The sequence below is a fragment of the Sorex fumeus genome, unplaced genomic scaffold, assembly GCF_029834395.1.
Source record: "Sorex fumeus unplaced genomic scaffold, SorFum_2.1 ptg000063l, whole genome shotgun sequence".
NCBI classification, from domain to species: Eukaryota; Metazoa; Chordata; class Mammalia; order Eulipotyphla; family Soricidae; genus Sorex; species Sorex fumeus.
Genome location: NW_026606120.1, coordinates 18,875,755 through 18,902,733, shown reverse-complemented (window position 1 = coordinate 18,902,733; position 26,979 = coordinate 18,875,755). Strand labels below are relative to the sequence as shown.

The 26,979-nt window shown below is 44.3% G+C and overlaps 1 protein-coding gene across 3 annotated transcripts in view; it reads left to right on the top strand.

Moving 5' to 3' along the window:
- Window positions 1–26,979, top strand: part of SHC3 (SHC adaptor protein 3) — a 176,927-nt gene that overhangs the window by 117,213 nt on the left and 32,735 nt on the right. For all 3 annotated transcript variants that reach the window (XM_056126739.1, XM_056126741.1, XM_056126740.1), the window contains 3 exons: window positions 1,442–1,495; window positions 6,492–6,543; window positions 10,187–10,313. In XM_056126739.1, coding sequence (XP_055982714.1) covers window positions 1,442–1,495; window positions 6,492–6,543; window positions 10,187–10,313 — 233 coding nt within the window. The remainder of the gene's footprint in view (window positions 1–1,441; window positions 1,496–6,491; window positions 6,544–10,186; window positions 10,314–26,979) is intronic.

The window sequence follows — 26,979 nt, the reverse complement described above, 5'->3', positions numbered from 1 at the left end:
ATTTCCTTCCTGACACAGGGGAAGAGATAACACAAAAAGGCAATGTCTGCTCCCTGCACAGAGCTGGCACAGAGAAGAAACAAGCTGAATGCTCACTCACTTCTCCCTTGAATTCCCCTAGCTCTTCCCAAAGCCTGTCATACTGCAGGGACAACATACCATTGCACGGTGGTGATGATGGAAAATACAGACCTCCCCCCTTCCTCCCAATCTACTCTTCACTTTCCTTCACAACTCCTCAGTTTTAGCAGTGCCTAAAAATAAACCCCTTCCCCAAAGTTGAACAAACAAAAATAAAATAAAGTCAAGAGCCCTTTAAAGGTCACAGGTCATCGTTATTTGGGGACTATGATGTCCTGATTATGCTCCAAGGAAGACCAAGCTTAGCTGGGTGTTCACTCAGAGACAGTCTTGCTGATTTTATTCATTTATATGCTCATGTCTTTCTGGCTCCTGCATAGCCTTGCAGGTGCCAACAGCTGAAGTAGGCATTTATAAATCCCATAGTGTATCTTGTAATTCATTTAGAGTTTTGCTTCACATTTTTCCAGAGTCTAGTTGGAAAAATCCCTCTGATGGTAGCATTCCAGCACTGACTCTTGTCTGGGGGCCTGTGGGGGCTGCCACAGATAAACCTGGTTATGTTGAGATGGAGACTAGAGCCCTGTTTCCACCCCCGGAAATTTACTTCAATGTCATTACATTGTCTTTAAGAAGATAAAAATAGCATGAAGACTTATGTGGCTTTTTAAATTTAGGGCAGCTCCTAATTTACTTGGTGTCTATTAAATTCCACTGTATGCTGCAGTTCAACGCTAATGGAAATTTTCCATTTTAAAAATTAACTTGGAATGTCCTCTCTGATTCTTAAATTGATAAATTGCAAGAGGGCCTGAGATGGCACCAGTTTTGAGTCTTGACTGCAGACTTTAAATTTCTATGCCCTTGCTCCCGATGGGGCCGTATGGCGTATACAGACACATTTTTCCCACTCTAACTTGTGGTCTGGATGAAGATGACATGCATCTCTTGAAACAGAAATGGCACAGTTAACTCTCCCAGTATTTTCTTCCTCAGAAGACAGACATTAAAGACTTGTGTTCAGTCATGACACTGCCCAGCTCTGGATGGTACTTTGAATGTCTCACCTTTGGAGCCCTCAGACCCTCATCTTTTACTCACTCCATTTTACAGGGGGTCACAGTGGTTCCCACACTCAGGTGGCTGTGAGACCTAAATGAGTTCATTCTTGCAAAGCAGCTAGTTAAGCAGCTGACACACTGTGGATGTTTGCTAAAGGTTATTTGTGGTTGTTGCTTGTATGATCGTTACGTTTATGTGGCTAACAGTTCTGCCAATTTGTAGGAGACTGTCGATTCATATTGCCTGCCAACAAACAGGTGGGATAATAATGGCATATCTTTCTTATTTTGTACCACAGATTATAGCTAATCACCACATGCAATCCATCTCCTTCGCATCTGGGGGAGACCCGGTAAGTTATCAGAATTGCTATCTCTTGTTCTACTTGAAAAATTTTGAGATGTGTTCCACTCTGAAAGAGGACATTTAGGGTATGCTCAGAAAAATTAACCATAATTGTCCCTTTCTTTCCCCTCCTGATTTCATAAATTATCTTTGATTATTTTTAATGGCTGATTCAAGATGAGAACTCCCACTGATTCATTTCACCAGCCAAGTGCTGTCCACCATCCCTGAAGTGTGGACAATGGCACATCCCCCTAGCTTTTCATACCTGACATGTAGTCTCATCTCACAGGGAAAACTCTGCCCTTTTCCCTGTCACTGTCCATTGGGTCCTCAGTCATTGGATTTTCAGTCTGTCCCCAGGTGAATAACTTAGTCTAATTTCTTTATACCCATTTAAAATAGGCATTGTTGTTTCCAAATTTTATTCTGTAGTTCTTTTAATGTATTTTACTGCTAACAGGGAAGGAACTGCAGCAAGAAAAGAGAGAGAATGTGGAAAGGAAGAGGGATATTTCATTCAGGAGACAGACTGATGAGTGTATTTATTCCCCATGTCTGGTTGGTAAAGCAGTAGTATGATGTCAGGGTTTTGCAAGGTAGAACTCAGAACCGGCTCCTCTATAGACCCATGCTAAACTAGCTGTTGATATGTGGACCTTGGAAGGAACCCAGGCAGGAAGCCAGTTACCAAAGAACGAGGTTCATAAGGCATAGAGATTGGAGCAATATTACAACTGGTGGGGAATTTGCTTTGCAAACAACCAACCGGGGTTCAATTCCCAGAACCCCGTATGATCTCTTGAGACTGCTAGGAGTGATTACTAAGTACAGAGCCAGGAGTAAACCCTAAGCATCTCTGGGTGTACCCCCCACAAAAGAAAAGAGAAATCAGGAAAACATTAATATCTGGTCTCTCTAGCAATGAATGGAAGAAAAGACTAATCCACACACATTGTCATATTATATTTCACTGGTCTGTGTATAGTTTTCACCAGTCCAGGGAAACATTGAAATATTAAGACAACAGAATGTGTTTTCTTTGGAACTAGATTTATTTATTTTTTAAAAAAATCAACTTGTTCTGTATTCTCAAAAGGTAATCTTTTGGTAAGACCACCATCTTATGATAAATAACTAATGACTTAGAAGTAGTGCTTTGTTATTATTGTTCTTTTCTTACACAGGAATGGTCCCCAGGGTGTATTTTTGGAAATAATATTTGCTGCCTTTCCCATCACATACCTCTTTCCACACTTACTTCTCCTCTTATATCTCTATATAGTTTTAATTTTCAGAGCCTATTCACTTGGCCAATGTGATGCTTGCAAGCATAGATATTAAATATGGAAGGTAACTCAATTTGAAAAACAAAAGGAAAAGGCATTGTCCATATGCATCAGTATCTCCTTTCAGGACCTTGTAGCAAATTTAATCTTCATGGTGATACTATGAGTGGAGATACAGAGATCTATAAAGCAGTAAACCAAATGCACAGGCTTGTGTTGAAATTATATTATCACCCAGAATGCATACAGGATGTTGAACTGTTTTCAAACTTCCCTATCATCTCCTCATTTGGAAATGGAAACAATCACTCATTACTGCAAGTAATGAATTACTCTTCCAGTAATTCATGCCCTTTTCATCTCTTTCCTGATTTTTAAAAAGTACATACAATATTATGATAAGGAGTAGGAAGCCCAGTTACTCTCTATTTTGAATTCCAGATGAGTTCACATTTGCATGAGTTCCGATACAGGTTGTTTGGTGATTGTTCCAATTGGTAGATGTTTAAAAAGAACATATACAGTGCTCTATTACTTGGTATTTTTTTCTGTTAAGAGTATATATCATTGATTTTTTTTCTGTGCCTCCATTTACCCAGTGAGAAAAGTGGTATTTTGAAATATCAAGATTGATTAGAAAACACTGGCAATTCCTGAAAAATGACACTACAACTCTAGCCTACTGTTATCAGCAGTAGAACACCATTAAATGAATGACCGAATCATGGTTGCTTAGAAGGGCTTTGGGACTGAAACAGAGATGGATAAATATAGGAAATACCAGCATCTCCACGACTGGTGTTTATCATCCTTACTTCGTGAATGTGTGATACCACTAACTTTGTTATCAACAGCAATATCATATACATCCCCATTATTCCAGAAAGAGTGTTAATATCAAAGTTGCTTCACATCCCTTTTAAATTTCAAATCGCGCTTGATTGTAATTTTTCAAACTGAAGTCAGAGTGTCAAAAAAAATTTCCTCTATGTCACTAGTGTTGACTCAAATTCACCTTGTTGTTCAAATGTGCTCAAAATAGATGAAGATATAGACTTTTTATTGAATTGCAAACTCCAGTAAAATTTGCAACTTAAATATTAATAAACAGACTAAAGTTGATAATATTCAAAATAACACTGCTTACTGTGATGGACGAAGTCTTGTAAAATGGAATCTCTGCTTCTAGAGTGACTGTGGAACCACCCGCTGCTGGGAAGAATTCTTTGGATTTTAGCATCCCTCACAATCAACAATGCTGGATTGGAAGTAGTGCTTTGGAAATGCGTGCATTTCCTCTGGTCAGGCCTACCCTCCAATGGCACATTGTTGTACACAAATATGATGCTAAATGGGTTTAAGAGTGTCAGTGGAATACAATCTGTTCTCTTCCTTTCTACTTCTTAAAAAATTCGGCACCCTCAGTGCTGGTAACCCAACAGTCTTTTTTTTAAATTTGTTTAATTTTTTTTAATTGAATCACCATGAGATGCACCAACAACCAGTCTTGGCACAGACATTTAATGGCATAATGGTCACTCAGATGATTCTGAAAATTCTTCTCTTTTTTTTTGCCATACCCTGCTGCATTTAGGGCTTAGTCCTAGCTCTATATTCAGGGATCATTCCTGATAGGGCTCAGGATACCATATGGGATGCTGGTATAGAGCCTGGGTTGGCTGTGTGCAAGGCAAGCTCCCTACCTCCTGTACTAGTGCTCAAACTCCCAGTTATGAAAAATTTTGCATCAATTTTTAAAATTATTGTGAAAGTGAAAATGAATGAATGAATGAAAAGTGAAAATACAAAATTGTAAAGATAGTCTTGTGATATCCCAGACAGTGGAGAACATACCTGTCCAATTCCTTGGTTCCATGGATCTCAGTTTGAGAAGCATTGATACTCCTTAAACTGTTTAGAGGTGAACAGCTTCTAAATCCTGGATGAGTGTATGTGGTGACAAGCTACCATTCTTACTATTGCAAATAGCTTTAGAGCTATTTCAGTGTTTCAGTGATTTCCCTTGATTGAAACAAGAAGAAGCTCAAGCCTTTGACTTGACCGTTCTGTCCTCTACTCAGGTCAGTAGGAGAATGTAGCGGTGGATAGAGACTTAAGCAGATCGAAAGCTAAGATGGCTGCTCATTGGAGAATGAATGAGAAAGCGGTGCATTATGGCAAGAACTGCAGGAAATGCTCCCCACCTCTCTGCTGGTCTCACTGGGTCATGGATGGGGTCAGAATGAAGCCTGAAAATGCAGGCTTGACATCTCAGCAGACTTCACCCACCCATGTTCCCTCTTCCCTTTCTGGCTGGAGGGTTTTCTGGAGCGATGGAGAGAGAGGAGGCATCTGTCCTCTGTGCACAGAGTAGCAATGCAGGAACTCAACCAGAAAACCTCTCAGATGCTGAACACACTGCATGCAAATCAACGAAGCAATGGCATCTGCAGAACCTCTGCATCTGTGGGGGAGACCTTTGACAATGGGCTCTCTGAGACTTTTTCTGAATGTTGAAAATGTCAGCTTGGCAGGGAGCTCTTTCTGCCTTCAAGAATGAAGGGAGTCATTGCTTCCTGGGATGGCTTTAGAAACAGAGGGACACGTGATTGCTGGGTCCCTGAAAGGTCATGGTTTTGTCTGTGTGCTGGCCAGCTGGGAGGCATGTAGGAGTCTCACAGCACATGAGGAAGGGTGAGGATTTCAGAGCTTACAGTTGTGAGATTTTTTGTTTTGAGGTGAAATCGTTGTTACTGTGAATAAAGTTCTGTCAGCTCATACTAGAAAATAGGCAAATTCAAAATTGCTTCCAACTGTATCATATGGAAATGGGTTATCTTTCTCCAAGTAATTATTTGGTCTGTAGCAGAAACATTGGCATGTTTTAAAAGGGTGTTTGTAGCAGAAATGTTGGCATGACGGAGGAATCAGTGAAGATGCATAGTAGAGGGGTAGGTGGGGCCGAGGTTCGAATTAAGGACACAAGGGTATGGGTGAGGTGGGGGGAGGAGCAAGACTTCCCTTTTTAAAGTCTTAAAACGCCTCAAAGGATTCAAACCACTGTTATGTCAGAGGGGAAAAAAGAACCATCAAGTCTCATCTACCCCTGAGGTACATGTCAACTAACCTTTGAACATCCACTGATGTGCTGTCAAAGTGGACTCAGAGGAGTCACAGCAACTTATTTAGAATCTGCTCAGAAATGCACACTTGAGGCTTTACCGGCAGATGCCCTGATTCAGAAAACACAGGGTGGCCCCGGCCCTCTGTTTTAACAAGTACTAAAGGAGATACTCAGCCCAGTTCATAGGTGAGTGGACTGCTGTGAAGACAGCGTGGACCACAGGTGGTCATCTTGGTTCAGATTAGAGCTACAAGAGAGCTTGGAGAAGTCCCCGATACCCAGCTCTCACATCTGAGACAGTGAAATGGAGTTGTGGGGACTGGCAGCAGTGTTTTCCAAGCTCCCGAGGGCCCGGATGCAAAGCTGGATGCCTCTCACACCTTTGCTGTAGGTGTGGCCCTGATATGCAGCCCCAGTGCTGGGTTCCAGGAACAGAAACAAGCGATCTCACCCTCAATACAGTTTGAGAAGCACCTCGGACAGGCTGTTGGAACAGCACTGGGTTTCAAGTTGGGTCCTGAGATGTGTGTTAGGTCATGCTTTCCCTCGTTTGTGGTTTGTGATGTAAACAACTCCCTTCTCGTTGACAGGACACAACTGATTATGTTGCGTATGTAGCCAAGGATCCCGTGAACCGCAGAGGTGAGCAATGCTGCCCCCCCACCACCTCCCATCTATCCAGTTAGTCTGAATGCAGCTACCAGGTGTTACTTGTCACCTACCAGGGAAGGAAATCTTGGGTTTTGTGAGCTCAAACTTATAACTGTGTCTAGGTGCTCTGTGGAGTCCACCTGATCTGTGCCTGTGCCACTGCTCAAACTCAGAAAGTGACCTCTGACATAGAATGATCGTACTTATTTGCAGGATATTAAAAAAAACATAATGCGAGAATAATAAACACAGACTGTAGAAACAAAGGTCAGGACAACTGGTCCCTGATAGAAAGCGTGCCACAAAGGGTGTGGGGTTGGGGAGTGCAGTTAGGGTAGAGAAGGGACCACTTTCAATATAGTTGTACATGATCACTCTGAACAAGAACTGAGTACTCAAAGGAGGTAAATGGATATGCATGATAAACTTTTAGTACGTGTATTGCAAACAGGCAGGTGGAGGTGGAGAGAGAAAGGTTGGGAGGGAAACTGGGGACATAGGTGATGGGAAATGCACTGGTAAAGGGAATGGTGTTGGGACATTGCATGACTGATACTCAGTCATGGTTTCTACCCCAGGCTCAGGTGCTGTCCCTCAGGCACGAGCTGGCTGGAGCATCTGAGTATCCAAATATTTTCCCCTCACTTACGTTTTCGGTCATTTATTCGGAAACATTTATAAGCTCAAAGCCCCAGGGTGGGTGGGCTCACTCAGACACAGTGCCCTGGTACACCAGGCAGGCTAATGAATGAGGGGCTCTGCTGAGCACAGGTTTACTGGGACCCCAGCACAGCCATTATGAGTAATGCGTCGTCATACAGGAGGTCCCTCTTTCTGAAGTTGTTTATTCTTGCCCCAACAGCAGGAAGTTCTTTCTCAAATATTGGGGCAGGACCGGGGGCTGTGGTAGATTTAATGGCTGGAAGGTGTGGGGCTTAGGTTTACTCTGGCACCCCAAAATATAGAACTGTATTAAATATTGGTGGGATCTTACCTTTTCTTGTCCATTCCAAACTCATCATCATACCCATGGGATCTGTAGAAGCTCTTACCTGCTTTGTCCCCTGGCCACTTTCCTAGGGTTCCTCTTTTCTCCTCTCCACATCACTGACCACAGTCTTTTCTGAAACCATCCAAGCAAGCATCTACCTCAGGGCCTTTGCACCTGCTAGAATCTCCTACCCCTGCAACATTCTTAGCCCAGATCTTTCCACCATGCATTGCCTGACTTGTCTAAGTTTCTCAGTGTAACATCTGAGAGGCTTCTCCTTGGCCATCCTACTTATCACCTGAAACCATTGTTTTCAGTCATCCCCTTTATTTGACATTATTACCTTCATGGCTGTAGTCTTTCTGTGATTGTTGTGATTAGTTACCACCAACTTGGAGACTTAAAGTTATGAACGTTTATCATCTCACTATCCTCCGGAACTAGCTATCACAGTGCTAGGACTTGTGCCCTCTGGAGGCTCCAGGGAGGTACTGTTCGTTGAGTTTTACATCTGGTGGTCCCAGACACCTTCTGGTTTTGTGATTCCCACAGACACCCCAGGCTCAGTGGGCTACTTTCTCCATACTCTGCCTATGTCCTCTCCTCCCTTCCTCTTCTGAGTCTGTCTTCTCCTCTTCCATCTCTTAGAAGAACACTTATCACTGGATTAAAAGAACGGAAAGAGGAGCTTTCATTCATCAACTCTTGTTGAATGTGTCCAAACAATTCATATTTTGGGAGGTGAAGGGCACGTGCCAAGCATGCACCCAACACAGGTTTGATTCTTGGCACCTCAGGGGCCTCCCTACATCATAGGTGCATGCCTGGAGGCCCCTGAGCAACACAGGGTGGGGTCTGGTAATGTCCCACTGCAGGGCCTAGGCGGTGCCTCATCTTTCAGCCCTTGCATTGAACCACTGGCCCACTTGGCTGAAAATTGTCAGTGACCCTCTCACCAGCTTTTAACCAAAAATAGAAAAGATAGCGTGATGTTTCAGGGCTGACAAGGCATTTTACTTCATTTTTTTTTTTTTTGGCAGGGGGCATACTTGGTAGTTCTTGGGCCCTGCTCCTAGCTCTAGGGAACCATGAAGTTCTGGGGACAGTTCTGGAACCATGAAGTTCTTTGTACCCCTTGATGTATCTCCCAGTCCCAATAAGACATTTGTTCTGTATCTTTTCTTGGGAAGGGCCACCTAAGTAGAACTCAGGGGTCCTGGGAGAAACTGCTGGCAAGACTCACAAGACTCTGCAGGCCTGATGAATCAGTGTTCTGCTCCCTAGAAGTCCTCTCCCTCCTGTGTCTGGACAGAGGCCTGAGACCCCATGTGGCATCTTCCTGTGCTGTTGGCCTCCATTCGGAAGGCAGCCCTGAGGAAAGAGGATCGCACACCTGCAGAGACAGGGCTACCTCTGTCCCTTCCAGAGATGTTTTCTCTCTCCATAGGACTCCTCTCCAGTTTCTCTGCTTTCTCCTGTCATGGGGAGACAATTCAGCATCCCTGGTACCAAAGACAAAAACCTGTGGAGAAAGGTATCTTACTCCCGGCCACTCCTTTACTCACTTACTCCTTCCAGTACAATGACCTGGTAACTTTCTCATAAAGCAGAGCATTGTGTGTATGTGTGTGCGTGTGTGTGTGTGTGTGTGTATGGCAGGGGGCGTTTGCAAGCGTCTCACGAGCCTTGCTCCTCCACCCGCTTTGATCTGAACGTTTCATGTGGGTTATGCCACAGGTCTGGTCACCTGACTGGGAGGCCGAATGCCCACCACCAAAAGTTGCAGATTGCAGCAGGCCTTTTACACCTGTGTTCTCCCTTGTACACGGATCTCACTTGCTTGTCTCTACATCTCTGCTTTTTCCTCTCTGGAAAAGTCCGTGTCTCTCTCGAACATATCCTTCCCCTTTCTCTCTTCCCTCAGTCTTTCTGAGTAAGTTTCAGTGAAAACTACTTTGCTTCACCAAAAATAAATAAATAAACAAATAAAATTGCAGATCAATCCAGGTCCCTGAAATCCTCCTATGACTCAACATCCTGGGGTCTGTGAACCTGCATGAATGTTCTGCCTCCAGGTAGCATGATGTCTTGGGGGTGGCCACACTATCGATTACTATCCCTTTGAACTCATCTTCAAAGGTCCATAGTGCTTGAGCAGCTGTATGGAACAAGAAACTTGACCCGCACAAGGAAGTGAGCAAACAGCTTGCCCTCAATTGAACAGACCAAGAATCTTTCAACCCAAGTCAATTTAAGTCCATTACCTGATGTTCCTGGGACTTTCAAGGAACTCGTTTCTTGCATCAAGCTTTCCCCCTAAGTTAGTAGCAAATTAGTTGTTTATAGACTAAAACTGAAGAGAACAACATTTCAGCTTTTTAGATATGAAACGGATTTATAATAGAGCTCTAAATTTTGGAGACAATGGACTACTAGGGAAACATCCTGATGGGGAAACTGTCTGGCTGTGGGTCCTTCAAGAAGAGCTACAGGAGGAGTTGCTGGGACCCATTCTGAAGGCCACACCACTGTATATCCCTCTGCATGGTCAGTCTCAGGATCCAGCTGGGAAAGTCCATTGTATGGGGGATGCCGGGAAGGCTGTGACGTATTCTGATGGTTCTTTGTCCCTTGCTCTCCCAGCTTGTCACATTCTAGAATGCTGTGATGGTCTGGCCCAGGATGTCATTGGCGCCATTGGACAAGCCTTTGAGCTCCGGTTTAAGCAATACCTGCAATGTCCCTCCAAGATTCCTGCTCTCCATGACCGGTGAGTAACACTGCCAGCCGCTGCAGGGACTTTTCTGTGTCCTCTTAGAGCCCTTGAAAGGAGAAAGACCACAGCTCACCTTCCCCAGGTGTGTTCCTGACAGACACATTGACTCATGGGGCTTCCTGGGTGCCAGCGCACCTGGGCTGGGGCTCAGGAAACTGACAGATGGAAGCCGACATATGGGCAATGCTCCGAATGTTCAGAAAAACATTTTTCTTGAAACTATAGTGACGGTATCCAAGGTTACACCAGCATTGTCATACGTGTTCGTTCTTTTATCCTCTGTGCTCATGTGGTGTTTCCATATGTCGCCTCCTGGGGGCTGCACCAGAAAGGTGGTTCTCATCCCTCACTCTTGTCATCATGGTTAGCCAAAGCCGTGACTCACAACCTCCATTTGGGAGGTCCTGTTCAAGGGACAGCTAGCATCTCTGCAGCATTACTGGTATGTCTCTGTGCAAGAAGGACTGGCAGACCATCTGGGAGGCATCTCCTTTATGCTGTTTTTTTGTTTGTTTATTTGGGGGGCCATACCAGCAGTGCTTGGGGCTAACTCCAGGGTCTTTGCTGAGGATTCACTTCCTTTTTTTTTCTTTTTGCTTTTTGGGTCACACCGGCAGTGTTCAGGGGTTACTCCTGGCTCTGCACTCAGGTATTACTCCTGGAATTGCTTGGGGAATCATATGGGATGGGTTGAACCTGGGTTAGCCATGTGCAAGGCAAATGCCCTACATACTGTATTACTGCTCCAGCCCCTGAGGGTTCATTTCTTGTGAGACTTGGGGGACCATATGGGATACTGGGAATCAAATCTGGGTCAGCTGCATGTAAGGCAAACACCCTCCCCACTGTACTGTCTCTCTGGACCCAGGGCAGCGCCTTACCTAGCTGAGTCTTGTTGGCCTTCTTTGAAGTGACAACAAGGGTGACTTCACAGTGGTTCGTGCAAGTTAGTCAGAAATAGTAAATATCTGTAGTAGTTGTACAGTATTGGTTTTATTTCAAAAACTATTCAGGTTCTACCACTGGGTTTTCTTTGGCCAGAAGAATTTTCTGTGCAGCATAAAGCATTAAGAAGTAAGCCACGTGCATACAATCGCTCAGTAGGCTATACTTGAGCTTGTGTAGAGAAAAACGGTTGTAATGGTGTGCTCACTGTAAGTACAATTTTTTTCTCCTTGGTTTACTTTTTATTAAAGACAACAACAAAGAGGGAAGGAGTGATAGTATAGTGGGTGAGCGTTTGCCTTGCAAGCTGCAGATCCAGGTGGCAGACTTGGGTTTGATCCCTGGAATCCCATATGGTCCCCCGATCAGAGCCAGGAGTAACCCCTGAGTATCACTGGGATGTCCCAAAGAGCCAAAAAACAAACCAAAAAACCCAACAACAACAACAACAACAACAAAACTGCAGCTACCTTCTGTGACTTAGTTAATAAGGCTGTGTGTCTCTGGATGTTGGTGAGTTCTTGAGATATATTTTATTCAATATATTAATTATAAGGATAGAGTCTCTGAACTGTATTCCTTTTTCATCTCTAATTGGAAATTAAATATAGTACAGTTTAATGAATGGGCCTTTACTTGATTATGATTTGATTTTCCATAATAGATCTTTCTTGCAGAAATTCAAGTTTTTTTAGAATAAAACCAGATAAGACACAAAAAACAACTTAAATGTTAGAATTCTATTACTTAAAATTTTGATATGTAATTCATGATAAAAATTACCCTTTGAAGATAAACAGTTCTGTGATATTTAGTATATTCAAAGTTTAAATGACCATAACCAATATTAAATTATAAAGAATTTTCACCACCCATAAAATACCTATACCCACTGAAATCTCTTTCTTTCCTTCCTTCCTTTCTCTCCCTCCCTCCCCTCTTTCTCTTTTTCTCTCTCTTTCTTTCTTTCTTTCTTTCTTTCTCTCTCTCTCTTTCTTCCCTCCCTCCCTCCCTCCCTCTCTTCCTTCCTTCCTCCTCCCTTTTTCTCCTCCCTCCCTCCCTCCCTTCCTTCCTCCTTACTTCCCTCTCTCCCTTCCTCCCTCTCTTCCTCCTTTCCTTCTCTCAGGGCTTACTCCTAGCTCTGTGCTCAGGGATCTTTCCAGGCCATGCTGGGGGCAGGATGGGGGTACCTATGAGGTGCCAGAGATTAAGCCCAGGTCAGCTGCACTCTACTTTCTGTACTTTTGCTCCAGTACCTGGATTTTGTCTTTTTTGGGGGGGGGGAGGGAGAATGTTTGCTCATATCTTTAGCACGTTTTAAAAATTGAATTATTTTTCCTTATATTGTTGAAGTGTGGAAGTTCTTTATATACATATACTCAAGAAACAAGACTCTTTTCAGACATATAATTAGCAAATATTTTCTCCTATTTGTTTGCATGTATTATATTTTCACTGTCTTTTTAGTGTCATTTGAAGTACAAGTTTTTATTTTGATGAAGTCCAATTTATTTTTTCTTTGGTCACTTTTGCTTTTGATATCTATCATGTGGGAGAAACCATTTACTAAGCTAAGATAGTAAGATTTACACCTATGTTTTCTTCTAAGTTTTCACTTTTACATTCATGTGAGTTTAATCCACGTTTCTATAATGAACAAGGATTCAATTCCACTTTTTATGTAGTTTTCATAATATTGGTTGCAATACTGTTAGCTTTCATCATTTTGATGTACAAAGTTACTGCACCTTCACCACCACCAGTGTCTCCAAAACCCTACACTACTGTCCTTATGTCATTTCTAGTATATGATTCCTTTTTCAACACCCCCATCCCTCCTCCCACTGTCAGATAATTTCAGTTTTTCAGAGGCCAAGAATTGTCTTCTGAAAGGTACTAGTCCCATGTTTTTCTGATTAGACAGCAGATGAGTGAGAGCAACCAGAATTTTTCCTCCTCCCTTTTGAATTTTTTCACTTAATATAATGTCCGGCAGTTCCATCCGAGTTGCAGCAAACTGAAAGATTTCCTCTTTTCTCAAAGCTGTACAATATTCCATTGTGTATATATACCACAGCTTCGTTACTGAGTCATCCATTGTTGGATATTTCGGTTGCTTCCATATCCTGGCTATTGTGCTTAGCACTGCAATGAACATAGGTATGTATGCATCTTTTTGAATTAATGTTTTGTGTTCTTGGCATGGATGCTGAGAAATGGAATTGCAAGGTAATATAGAAGCATTATTACTTTTTTTTTTAATTTATTTATTGAATCACTGTGGGAAAGGTTACAAAGCTTTCAGGTTTATGTCTCAGTCATGCAAATATCAAACACATTTCCCTTTACCAATACTTATTTTTTACCATGAAGAACCCCACCCCCCACCCCCCACCCCTCCCCGTCCCTGTGAGGCAGATGAATTCTAGTTAACACTCTATCTGTTTTGATTAGATTCATTGTTTCAATAAAAGATTCACCACTATTATTTAGAGTTTACCCCCCCCCCCAATCAGACATGCTGAAAAAGCATTGTGAAGTGATTTGCTTTCTACGGCTGGGTTCAAGAATTAAATGTTGGTTTTGGGTTTCTGCTCTTTTACCTATTGACCCTGGAAGTATTTCTACTGAAAGTCAGATAGTTAAGAAATTGATTTCTGTGTTCTGGAGTCGTGGCCGTGCTGGAGAGCCGCTCGCGGGGGGCAACTGGTGGCCTCGGTAGGGCGTGAAGGGCGGAGCGAAACGCCCCCCTTCCCATGAGGTTCTAGTCGCCCCCACACTCGCGGCTCATACCTGCTGTCCACAAGGCTCCCATGTGGCCGCCATCTTTCTTTCCAGAGAGGAGAGGGCGAATGGGGCAACACCCTTTCCCCTCCGGCAGACTTGATGGCCTGGATCAATGCATAGTCCGTTCACTTTTCTGCTCCAAGCTGCTGGGTTCTGCATTAAGTCCTTGTGCTTCTGGGGCCGTGGCCGTGCTGGAGAGCCGCTCGCAGGGGGCAACTGGTGACCTCGGTAGGGCGTGAAGGACGGACCAGAACGCCCCCCTTCCCATGAGGTTTTAGTCGCCCCCACACCCCCGGCTCATACCTGCTGTCCACAAGGCTCCCATGTGGCCGCCATCTTTCTTTCCAGAGGGAGGAGGGCGGAAGGGAGCAACACCCTTTCCCCTCTGGGCAGAAATGATTGCCTGGATTAACGCATAGTCCTTTCACTTTTCTGCTCCAAGCTGCTGGGTTCTGCATTAGGTCATTGTGCTTCTGGGGCTGTGGCCGTGCTGGAGAGCCGCTCGTGGGGGCAACTGGTGGCCTCGGTAGGGCGTGAAAGGCAGACGGAAATGCCCCCCTTCCCATGAGGTTTTAGTCGCCCCCACACTCGCGGCTCATACCTGCTGTCCACAAGGCTCCCATGTGGCCGCCATCTTTCTTTCCAGAGAGGAGAGGGCGAATGGGGCAACACCCTTTCCCCTCCAGCAGACTTGATGGCCTGGATCAATGCATAGTCCGTTCACTTTTCTGCTCCAAGCTGCTGGGTTCTGCATTAAGTCCTTGTGCTTCTGGGGCCGTGGTTGTGCTGGAGAGCCGCTTGTGGGGGGCAACTGGTGACCTCGGTAGGGCGTGAAGGACGGACCAGAACGCCCCCCTTCCCATGAGGTTTTAGTCGCCCCCACACTCCCGGCTCATACCTGCTGTCCACAAGGCTCCCATGTGGCCGCCATCTTTCTTTCCAGAGAGGAGAGGGCGAATGGGGCAACACCCTTTCCCCTCCGGCAGACTTGATGGCCTGGATCAATGCATAGTCCGTTCACTTTTCTGCTCCAAGCTGCTGGGTTCTGCATTAAGCCCTTGTGCTTCTGGGGCTGTGGCCGTGCTGGAGAGCCGCTCGTGGGGGGCAACTGGTGACCTCGGAAGGGCATGAAGGACGGACCGGAACGCCCCCCTTCCCATGAGGTTTTAGTCGCCCCCACACTCCCGGCTCATACCTGCTGTCCACAAGGCTCCCATGTGGCCGCCATCTTTCTTTCCAGAGAGGAGAGGGCGAATGGGGCAACACCCTTTCCCCTCCGGCAGACTTGATGGGCTGGATCAACGCATAGTCCGTTCACTTTTCTGCTCCAAGCTGCTGGGTTCTGCATTAAGTCCTTGTGCTTCTGGGGCCGTGGCCGTGCTGGAGAGCCGCTCGTGAGGGGTGACTGGTGACCTCAGTAGGGCGTGAAGGACGGACTGGAACGCCCCCCTTCCCATGAGGTTTTAGTCGCCCCCACACTCCCGGCTCATACCTGCTGTCCACAAGGCTCCCATGCGGCCGCCATCCTTCTTTCCAGAGAAGAGAGGGCGAATGGGGCAACACCCTTTCCCCTCCAGCAGACTTGATGGCCTGGATTAACGCATAGTCCTTTCACTTTTCTGCTCCAAGCTGCCGGGTTCTGCATTAAGTCCTTGTGCTTCTGGGACTGTGGCCGTGCTGGGGAGCCGCTCGTGGGGGGGCAACTGGTGACCTCGGTAGGGCGTGAAGGACGGAACGGAACGCCCCTCTTCCCATGAGGTTTTAGTCGCCCCCACACCCCCGGCTCATACCTGCTGTCCACAAGGCTCCCATGTGGCCGCCATCTTTCTTTCCAGAGAGGAGAGGGCGAATGGGGCAACACCCTTTCCCCTCCGGCAGACTTGATGGCCTGGATCAATGCATAGTCCGTTCACTTTTCTGCTCCAAGCTGCTGGGTTCTGCATTAAGTCCTTGTGCTTCTGGGGCCGTGGCTGTGCTGGAGAGCCGCTCGTGGGGGGCAACTGGTGACCTCGGTAGGGCGTGAAGGACGGACCAGAACGCCCCCCTTCCCATGAGGTTTTAGTCGCCCCCACACTCCCGGCTCATACCTGCTGTCCACAAGGCTCCCATGTGGCCGCCATCTTTCTTTCCAGAGAGGAGAGGGCGAATGGGGCAACACCCTTTCCCCTCCGGCAGACTTGATGGCCTGGATCAATGCACAGTCCGTTCACTTTTCTGCTCCAAGCTGCTGGGTTCTGCATTAAGCCCTTGTGCTTCTGGGGCTGTGGCCGTGCTGGAGAGCCGCTCGTGGGGGGCAACTGGTGACCTCGGAAGGGCGTGAAGGACGGACCGGAACGCCCCCCTTCCCATGAGGTTTTAGTCGCCCCCACACTCCCGGCTCATACCTGCTGTCCACAAGGCTCCCATGTGGCCGCCATCTTTCTTTCCAGAGAGGACAGGGCGAATGGGGCAACACCCTTTCCCCTCCGGCAGACTTGATGGGCTGGATCAACGCATAGTCCGTTCACTTTTCTGCTCCAAGCTGCTGGGTTCTGCATTAAGTCCTTGTGCTTCTGGGGCCGTGGCCGTGCTGGAGAGCCGCTCGTGAGGGGTGACTGGTGACCTCAGTAGGGCGTGAAGGACGGACCAGAACGCCCCCCTTCCCATGAGGTTTTAGTCGCCCCCATACCCCCAGCTCATACCTGCTGTCCACAAGGCTCCCATGCGGCCGCCATCCTTCTTTCCAGAGAAGAGAGGGCGAATGGGGCAACACCCTTTCCCCTCCAGCAGACTTGATGGCCTGGATTAACGCATAGTCCTTTCACTTTTCTGCTCCAAGCTGCCGGGTTCTGCATTAAGTCCTTGTGCTTCTGGGACTGTGGCCGTGCTGGGGAGCCGCTCGTGGGGGGCAACTGGTGACCTCGGTAGGGCGTGAAGGACGGACCGGAACGCCCCTCTTCCCATGAGGTTTTAGTCGCCCCCACACCCCCGGCTCATACCTGCTGTCCACAAGGCTCCCATGTGGCCGCCATCTTTCTTTCCAGAGGGAGGAGGGCGGAAGGGAGCAACACCCTTTCCCCTCTGGGCAGAAATGATTGCCTGGATTAAGGCATAGTCCTTTCACTTTTCTGCTCCAAGCTGCTGGGTTCTGCATTAAGCCCTTGTGCTTCTGGGGCTGTGGCCGTGCTGGAGAGCCGCTCGTGGGGGCAACTGGTGGCCTCGGTAGGGCGTGAAGGGCAGACGGAAATGCCCCCCTTCCCATGAGGTTTTAGTCGCCCCCACACCCCCGGCTCATACCTGCTGTCCACATGGCTCCCATGCGGCCGCCATCTTTCTTTCCAGAGAAGAGAGGGCGAATGGGGCAACACCCTTTCCCCTCCAGCAGACTTGATGGCCTGGATTAACGCATAGTCCTTTCACTTTTCTGCTCCAAGCTGCCGGGTTCTGCATTAAGTCCTTGTGCTTCTGGGACTGTGGCCGTGCTGGGGAGCCGCTCGTGGGGGGCAACTGGTGACCTCGGTAGGGCGTGAAGGACGGACCGGAATGCCCCCCTTCTCGTGAAGTTTTAGTCGCCCCCCACAGAAGCATTATTACTTTTTAAAAAAATTTTTATTAGTGAAACACCAGGAGTTGTAGACTTACAAATTTTTGTGCTTGGGCTTCAGTTAAACAATGATCAAGTACCCATCCCTCCACCAGTGCCCATTTTCCATCACCACGGGTCCCAGTATCCCTCCCACCCCCATCCCCCCATCCCACCCTGACTGTGGCTGGACATTCCCTTTGTTCTCTCTCTCCATTTGGGTGTTGTGTTTTGCAAAAGAGGCATTGAGTGGCAATCATGTTTGGTCTATAGTCTACTTTCAGCAGCATTATTACTTTTAAAGTCTCCTTTTCTCTTTTCTGCAGAAGCTAACACAGACAACATCTTCCCATCAGTATAGAAGTTTATTTTTCTTACCACATCCCTGCCAATACTGTTTGTTCCCAGTGTTTTTCATAAGCGCCATTCTTACTGGTGTGAAGTGGATGTGTCATTATTGCTCCGGTTTTCATTAAAAATAACTGACAATTATATAATATATATATATACCTACTGGTCAACGGTGTCCTCCATGGGGAAATGTCTGTTTATTTCCTCTGCCCTTTTATTGGTGGGGTTATTGTTTTATCTGTTTTTAAGCTATGTGAGTACTAGCACCTTGAATATAGTTCCTCATTTACTAGCCTCTCATATGATGTGAGATCGGGCGTGTTCAGGGTGGTATGGCCGTAGACTGGAGGCGTCAGGATGGCTGAGTGATCTAAGGAACTGCGTTCAGGTTGCAGTCTCCCCTGGAGGCGTGGGTTCGAATCCCACTCCTGACACATTACTTTTGGGTGAAGCGATAGCACAGCGGGTAGGACCTTTGCCTTACACGTAGCCAACCTGGCCAATCCAGGTTCAATTCATCTGCCCCTCTTGGAGAGCCCGGAAAGCTACCAAGACTATCTCGCCCGCATGGCAAAGCCTGGCAAGCTACCCGTGATGTATTCGATATGCCTAACATAGTAACAAGAAGTCTCACAATGGAGGCGTTACTGGGCCTGCTCGAGCAAATCAATGAACAATGGGAGGACAGTGCTACAGTGCTACATATGATGTGCAAATATTTCATCCCATTCAGTAGGGTGTCTTATATTCTAACCCCTGTTTCTTGTTTTTTTTTTCTGGGGGGAATCACACCTTGTGTTACTCAGGGGTTACTCCTGGTGACACTCAGAGGACCATATATGGTGCTAGGATCTGAACTTGGGTCAACTGATACAAAGCAAGCGCCTTACTCACCGTATTATTTCCCTGGCCTAAAGTCACATTTCTTTTGCCATGCAAACCCTTTTTAGTTTGATGTGTCACTGTAACACGGTCATCCCATTGGTCGTTGAATTACTCGAGTGGGCGCCAGTAATGTCTCTATTCCCCCCAGCACTGAGATTTTAGCAGCTTCTTCTTACTCGTCTTTTCCCAACAATTGGAGGCTCTTTTAGGGTCAGGGGAATGAGACCTATTGTATTTACTGTATTTGGCATGTCGAATACACTACGGGGTGCTTGGCAGGCTCTGCCCATGTGGGCGGGATACTTTCGGTAGCTTGCCAGGCTCTCTGAGAGGCATAAATGGGTAGGAAGTGTCTTATAATGTGGCTGCGCAGTCTGGAAAGCGGCCTGGAGCATAGAGGTGGTTGGGCAGTGGAGGTTGGCTCCAGGGGCTGGGTCCCTTGGGGTGGGAAGGGCTCTCACCCACCTCACAGCGTGGCGCTGATGTAGTCTCACTTATTTATTTTTGTTTGTGTTGTCTTTGCCAATGAAATTATCATTGAAGACATCCCTGTATATGCTGGAAAGTTTTATCTATGTTTTCCTCAGGTTTAGGATTAGAATTCCAATCTAATCTCAATGTCTTTAATTCACTTTGAATTAACTTTTGCTTCTGGTGCGAGATAGAAATACAGTTATTAGATTTTTTTTTGTTTTTGCATATGGCTATCCAATATTCCCAATATCGTTTCTTGAGGAGGTTTTCTATGCTCCACCCAATCTCTGTGTCATAGATTAACTCCACCCAATTCAGCCCAAGTACTTTGTCATGTTTGTCTGTATATCTGAGGTTTAATATATGGGCTCTCAATTTTATTCCATTGGTCTGAAAATCTATCTTTATTCCAATAACTGCACAATTTTATTACTATAGCTTTATAGTATGATTTAAGAACAAGTAATGTGATACCTCCCACTAGTTTTTAAGGAGTTTTAAGAGACCTTACAAATTTTGCTAGAATTTACTATAAGTTGTTGAAGAATTCCATCAGTATTTTGATAGGAATTGCATCGAGTCTTCATAATGATTCTTTTTAAGTTTAGTAGAATGATCATTTTGAATATGTAAATTCTTCCAATACATGACATGAAATATTTTCCCATTTCCTGATGTCCTTTTCTACTTTTAGAAGTGACTTATACTTTTTGATGTTTAAATCTTTCACCTCCTAAAGTTGATTCATAGGTAATTTATGGTTTTGGACATTTCATTTTACATGGAGTTGTCTTTTTCTATTTGTTTCTTTTTTAGTGCATTGCTTTCATATAAAAATGTAACAGATTTTCGTGTATTAATTTTGTTAGCCTTCAAGTTTGCTGAATGTTCTTTTGTTATAAAAGTTTTTAGTGGAATCCATAGAGTCTTACATGCATATTGTCATATACAAACAATTATAACTGATCTTCTTGTTTTCTAATTTAGATCCTATGGTTTCCTGTAAAGAGTGGTAGTTTAATATCTACTTTCTATTTTGTATGTTATTGATTTCTTTTTCTTGCTCTATTGCTATGGTAAGACTTCCAAAACCGCAATAATAGAAGTAGACATCCTTGTCTTATATACAATGTCAGAGGTCAGACTTTCAGTTGTTTGCCATTTAGTATAATGTTGACTGTGAACTTGTGTTATAAGACTGTTATACCTTAAGGAACAGTCCTGTATCTCAAACTTGATGAGGATTTTAAAAAAGCATGAATGGATGTTGAATTTTGTCAAAGACTTTTTCTGCACCTATTGCAGGAAAAAAATCATATGATTTTTTTTGACCAGGAGGAAGAATGTTTTATTTTACTTATTTATTTATTTTTAAAATTTTATTAAACACCATGAGGTACAGTTGTAGACTTACAAGATTTTGTGCTTGGGTCTCAGTTACACAATGATCGAATACCCATCCCTCCACCAGTGCCAGTTTCTTTTGAGGTGCAGAAGTTTCTTAGTTTAAGATGGTCCCATTTCCAGAAACTGGAAGAAAACTGAATGCCCAAAAACAGATGACTGGTTAAAGAAACTTTGGTACATCTACACAATGGAGTACCATGTAACTGTTAGAAAAGATGAAGTCATGAAATTTACATACAAGTGGTATAATACGGAAAGTATCATGCTAAGCGAAATGAGTCAGAAAGAGAGGGATAGACATAGAAAGATTGCATTCATCTGGGGGATATAAAGTAACAAAATATGAGATTAATACCCAAGAATAGCTGAGATCAGCACCAGGAGGATTACTCCATAACTTAGAGGCCAGCCGGGTATCCTAGAGGAAAGGGCAGTTCAGATAGAGAAGGGAGCACCAAATAAAGGGTGTTTGGAGGATCCTCCCAGGAGGGGAGATGCATGTCGAAAGTAGACTATGGACTGAACATGCTCGCCACTCAATGCCTCTTTTGCAGACCACAACACCCAAAAGGAGAGAGAGAACACAGGGGATTGCCCTGCCACAGAGGCAGGGGGGATGGGGAGATAGGGATGGGGGGATATTATCCATGGTGGTGGAAAATGGGCACTGGTGGAGGGATGGGTATCTGATCATTGTATAATCGAAACCCAAGCACAAAAAATTGTAAATCTACAACTGTACCTCATGGTGTTGCACTAATAAAAAAAAAGATGGTCCCATTTGTCTATCTCTGTTTTCACTTGTTTGGCCAGTAGCATGACATCTTTGAAGATACCATTAGCTTCAATGTCATGGACGGTTTTGCCAACTTTGTCTTCAATGTACTTTATGGATTCAGGTCTGATGTTGAGGTCTTTAATCCATTTCGATCTTAATTTTGTACATGGTGTTAGGCAGAGATCTGAACCCATTTTTGCATGTAGCAGTCCAGTTTTTCCAGCACAATTTGATAAAGAGGCTTTCCTTGCTCCACCTTTCTTGCTTCCTTATCAAAAATTAGATGATCATATGTTTGGGGGGAGATGTCAGTGTATTCAACCGTTTTCCATTGGTCTGCAGCTCTGCCTTTGTTCCAGTACCATGCTGTTTTAATTATTACTGCTTTTTTCCAAGAATTTCCTTTGTGGGGGCTTATTGTTCCATATGAATTTCAGGGTGTTTGATCCATTTCTCTGAAGAATGTCATGGGTATTGTTATAGGGATCACATTGAATTTGTACAATGCTTTAGAAAGTATTGCCATTTTGACAATGTTAATTCTCCTGATCCATGAGCAGGGGATATCATTCCATTTCCTCATGTCCTCTTTTATTATCTGAAGTAGCGTTTTGTAGTTTTCTTTGTACAGGTCCTTTACTTCCTTAGTTAAGCTGATCCCTAGGCGATTGATTTTCTGGGACACAATTGTGAACAGGATTTTTTTTTTCATGTCACTTTCTCTTCTCTCACTATTTGCGTATAGGAAAGCCATGGACATTTGGGTATTGATTTTATAGCCTGCCACTTTACTATACAAGTCTATTGTTTGTAGGAGTTTCTTGCTAGAAGTTTTAGGGTTCTCTTAGTATCATACATCTGTGAATAGTGAGAGCATCATTTCTTCCTTTCCTACCTGAATGCCATTAGTATCTTTTTCTTGCCTAACCGCTATTTCAAGTACTTCCAGTACTATATTGAACAGCAGTGGAGAGAGTCGGAATCCTTATCTCATCCCTGATCTTAGAGGGAAGGCTCTCAGTTTTTCCCCATTGAGGATGATACTTGCTGTAGACTTGTGGCAGACGGCTTTAACTATATTGAGGAAAATCCCCTCTATACCCATTTTGGCAAGGGTTTTCATCATAAAGTGGTGCTGGATCTTGTCAAATGATTTCTCTGCATCTATTGATATAATCATATGGTTTTTATCTTTTCTTTGATATGATGGATTATGTTGATTTATTTCCCAATAAAACCATCCTTGCATCCCCAGGATGAATACCACTTGGTCATGGTGTATGATCTTTTTGATGAGTTGTTGAATTCTATTTGCTAGGATTTTGTTGAAAATCTTCGCATCCATGTTTATCAGAAATATTGGACTGTAGTTTTCTTTTCTTGTGGTGTATTGTTTACTTTTGGTATTAGAGAGATATGGGCTTCATAGAAACTGTTTGGGAGAGTTTCTGTTTCTTCAATTTCCTGGAAAAGCTTGAGAACAACTGGCAATAAGTCTTCTTTAAGTGTTTGGAAAAATTCGCTAGTGAATCCATCTGGACCTGGGCTTTTGTTTTTTGGGAAGACTTTTGATTACAGTTTCAATTTCCTTGATGTTAATAGGTCTATTCAGGTACTCTAGACTTCTTGACTCAGCCTTGGGAGATTATAGGAATCCAGGAATTTATCCATTTCTTCTAGGTTCTCTTGTTTCGTGGCACACAGACTTTCAAAGTAGTCTCTGATGATCTTTTAAATTTCAATGGTTTCTGTTGTGATATCCCCCTTCTCATTTCTGATTCAGTTTATTAGGGTTCTCTCTTTATTTGTGAGTCTTGCTAGCGGTTTATCTATCTTATTTATTTTCTTGAAGAACCAGCTCTTGGTTTCATTGATCTTTCGGATTGTTTTTTCGGTTTCCATGTCTTTGATTTCTGCTCTAAGCTTTATGATATCTTTCCTTCTGCCTGATTTGGGCTCCTTTTGTTGATCGTTTTCTACGATATTGAGTTGTGAAGTCAAGTTGTTTTTGTGGGCCCTTTCTTCCTTCCTGAGAAATGCTAGCAGAGCTATAAATTTTCCCCTTAACACAGTTTTCACTGCATCCCATAGGTTCTGGTAGCTTGTGTCTTCTTTCTCATTTGCTTCCAGGTATCTTTTGATTTCATCCTTGACTTCTTTCCTGACCCACTCGTTGTTCAACATTGAGTTGTTTAATTTCCAGGTGTTTTATTTGGTTCTCCTTGTCTGTGTGTGATTCACCTCTATTCTCAGTGCATTGTGGTCTGAAAAGATTGTTGATACTATTTCTATCTTCCTGATTATAGTGAGGCATGTTTTGTGTCCTAGCCCATGGTCTATTTTGAAAAAATTTCCGTGTGCACTGGAGAAGAATGTGTATTCTTTCTTTTTGGGGTGTAAAGCCCTGTATAGGTCTATAAGCCCTCTCTCTTCTGTTTCTTTTTTCAAAGTCAATGTTTCCTTGCTGAGTTTTGTTCTTGTTGATTTATCCAGAGGTGATAAGGCGATGTTCAAGTCTCCAGCTAATATTGTGTTGCTAGCAATGTCCTCCTTAAAATCTGTTAGCAGGTGTTTAAATATTTAGCTGTTCCTCATTAGGTGCATATACATTTAAGAGTGTGATTTCTTCCTGTTGTACGTATTCCTTGATGAATAGAAAATAGCCTTTGCTGTCCCTTCTAATCTTTTTCAACCTGAAATTTATGTTGTCGGATACTAGTATGCCACCCCAGCTTTTTTGAGGGAGCTGTTTGCTTGCAGGATTGTTTTCCATTTTTTAACTCTGAGTCTGTGTTTGCTCTGACTGTTGAAATGAGTTTCTTGTAGGCAGCAGAATGTTGGGTTCAGTCTCTGAATCCATTTTGCCACTCTGTGTCTCTTAATTGGTGAATTTAGACCATTGACGGTGAGAGAGATTATTGTTATGGGGTTTTGTGTCATCTTTCTGTAAGGGTGTGTTGTGCTTCTAGGGTTTGTCTTGTCTTATAGTAGCCCCTTTACCCCTTCTTTTAGGTTTGGTTTTGAGTGTATGAAGTTCCTGAGCTGCTGTTTATCTAGAAAATAGTGTACCATTCCTTCGAGTTTGAGTGAGAGTTTAGCTGGATAGAGTATTCTTGGTGAAGCATTCATTTCAGTGAGTTTTTTCACTATATCCCACCATTGCCTTTGGGCTTGGAGGGTTTCCTCTGATAGGTCTGCCGTGAATCTAAGGGGTGCTCCATTTTTATGTGATTTCCTTCTTTGACCTTGCTGCTTGCAGTATTGTCTCTCTATCGGTGGCATTCATCATTCTAACTATGATATGTCTTGGAGAGTTTTTTTTTTTTTTAGGATCTCTTTTAGCTGGCACCCTTTGGGTTCCTTGAATCTGAATGGTTGCATTGTCCAGCTCTGGAAACTTTTCAGCAATTATTTGTTTAACCGTGGCTTTTTCATTGGGATCATTTCCCTGAGCTTCTGGTACTCCAATGATTCTAATCTTGTTCCTCTTGGAATCATCTCCTAGGACCCTGATTCACTCTCAAGCTATTTTGAGGTCTCTTGCCATTGTTTGCTGTTGCCTGTGGGCTTGGTGCAACTGATCCTCCAGCTCACTGATTTGGTCTTCAGTTGTGGCCATTCTACTGTTGAGGGCACAGACTGAGTTTTTTATTTCATCTACAGAATCTTTTATTCGCGACATTTCTGTGTGTAGTTTTCCAATTTCTACTTTCATTTCTTCCCGTAATTTCTCGATTGTTTCTCTCATTTTACTGGATATCTGTCTGACTGTTTCATGGAGTTCATTGAACATCTTCATTACTTCATATCTGAATTCTCAGAGAGGTCCTTTAGGGGAGTAGCACCTACTGAGGCTTCTGAACTCGTTTTATCATCCTCCCCACGTGGTGGGGATTTGCGTTGTTTCTTCATGTTGTTGTGGAGGTATGGGGACTGAGATATTACACTAGATTTCTTGGTATGACTAAACTACTTGAGGTAGAGTGAGAGGCCACCCACCTAAAATTAGGCCACGCGCACTTCTACAGAAGCCATGCCCACTTCTGAAAATACCACGCCCACACGGGTACCTGGTGTGTGTTTGGGGGGGTTACTAGCTGGGAGGGGAAGAAGACCGTCACAGCGTTGGGGACAAAGAGGTAGAGGATCAGGGATGCTGTCGTCCTAGGGTCCTAGAGGACACCTGGGGTGCTTGCGCAGAGAAAGCCAAGTCCTGGGTTCGAATACTGGCGGGTTAACAGACCTGGGAGGGGAAGAAGACTGGCACAGCATTGGGGATGAAGAGGAAGAGGCTCCAAAATTATATGATTTTTTATAATCTTTTTTTTTCTTTTTTTTTGTTCTGGGGCCACACCTGGCTATGCTCAGGGTTTACTCATCCTGGTTCAGCACTCAGGAGTCACTCGTGGTAGGCTTGGGGACCATATGGGATGCTGGGGGTGAAACCTGACTTGGCCACATACAAGGCAAGCACCTTACTCTCTGAATTATCTCTTTGGCCCTGAGAAGATACTCCTCTACTCCAAGTTTTGTTGTTTATTTTTATCATGCAAAAATATTGGATGTTTTTCAATGTTTTTATTTTATCAACTGAGATGAGACTTTTACTACTTGCTTTGATTTTTCTTTAGAATATGATATGTTATAAAGTTGATTTTTTTGGATGTTGAACCAACCTCTTACCTTGTTGGGAGACCTCAGTTATGAAGAATGCTTCTTTTTCTATTTTGTTGCAATAGGTTTTCTAGCAATTTGTTGGGAATTTCTCTACCCATAGTTATAGAAGATACTGATCTACAGTTTTCTTTTCTTATAGTGTCTTTATATGGTATTAGAGTCAAGTGTTTTAGATATTGTGAAAGTAAGGTAAAGGTAAAGGCTGTCCCGTTGTTCATCAATTTGCTCGAGAGGGCCCAGTAACGTCTCCATTGGAGACTTTGTTGTTACTGTGTCTGGCATATCGAATACGTCATGGGGAGCTTGCCAGGCTCTGCCGTGCGGGCAAGATACTCTCGTTAGCTTGCCGGGTTCTCCAAGAGGGGCGGAGCAATCAAACTCGGGTCAGCCATGTTGGCTGCGTGCAAGGCAAACGCCCTACCGCTGTGCTATCGCTCCAGCCATTGTGAAAGTATTTTATCTAATTTTTTTTAGGAAAGTTTATGGAGAGTTGTTGTTAATTGTTCTATAGATGTTTGAGAGATTCACTGGAAGTCATATAGTTCTGGGATTTTCTTAGAATGCATGCAGTTTTTAATAGGAGCGATAGCACAGCGGGTAGGGCGTTCGCCTTACAAGCGGCCAACATGGCCGACCCGAGTTCGATTCCTCCGCCCCTCTCGGAGAGCCCGGCAAGCTACCGAGAGTATTCGATATGCCAGACACAGTAACAACAAAGTCTCCAATGGAGACGTTACTGGGCCCGCTCGAGCAAATCGACGATCAACGGGAGGGCCTTTACCTTTACCTTTATT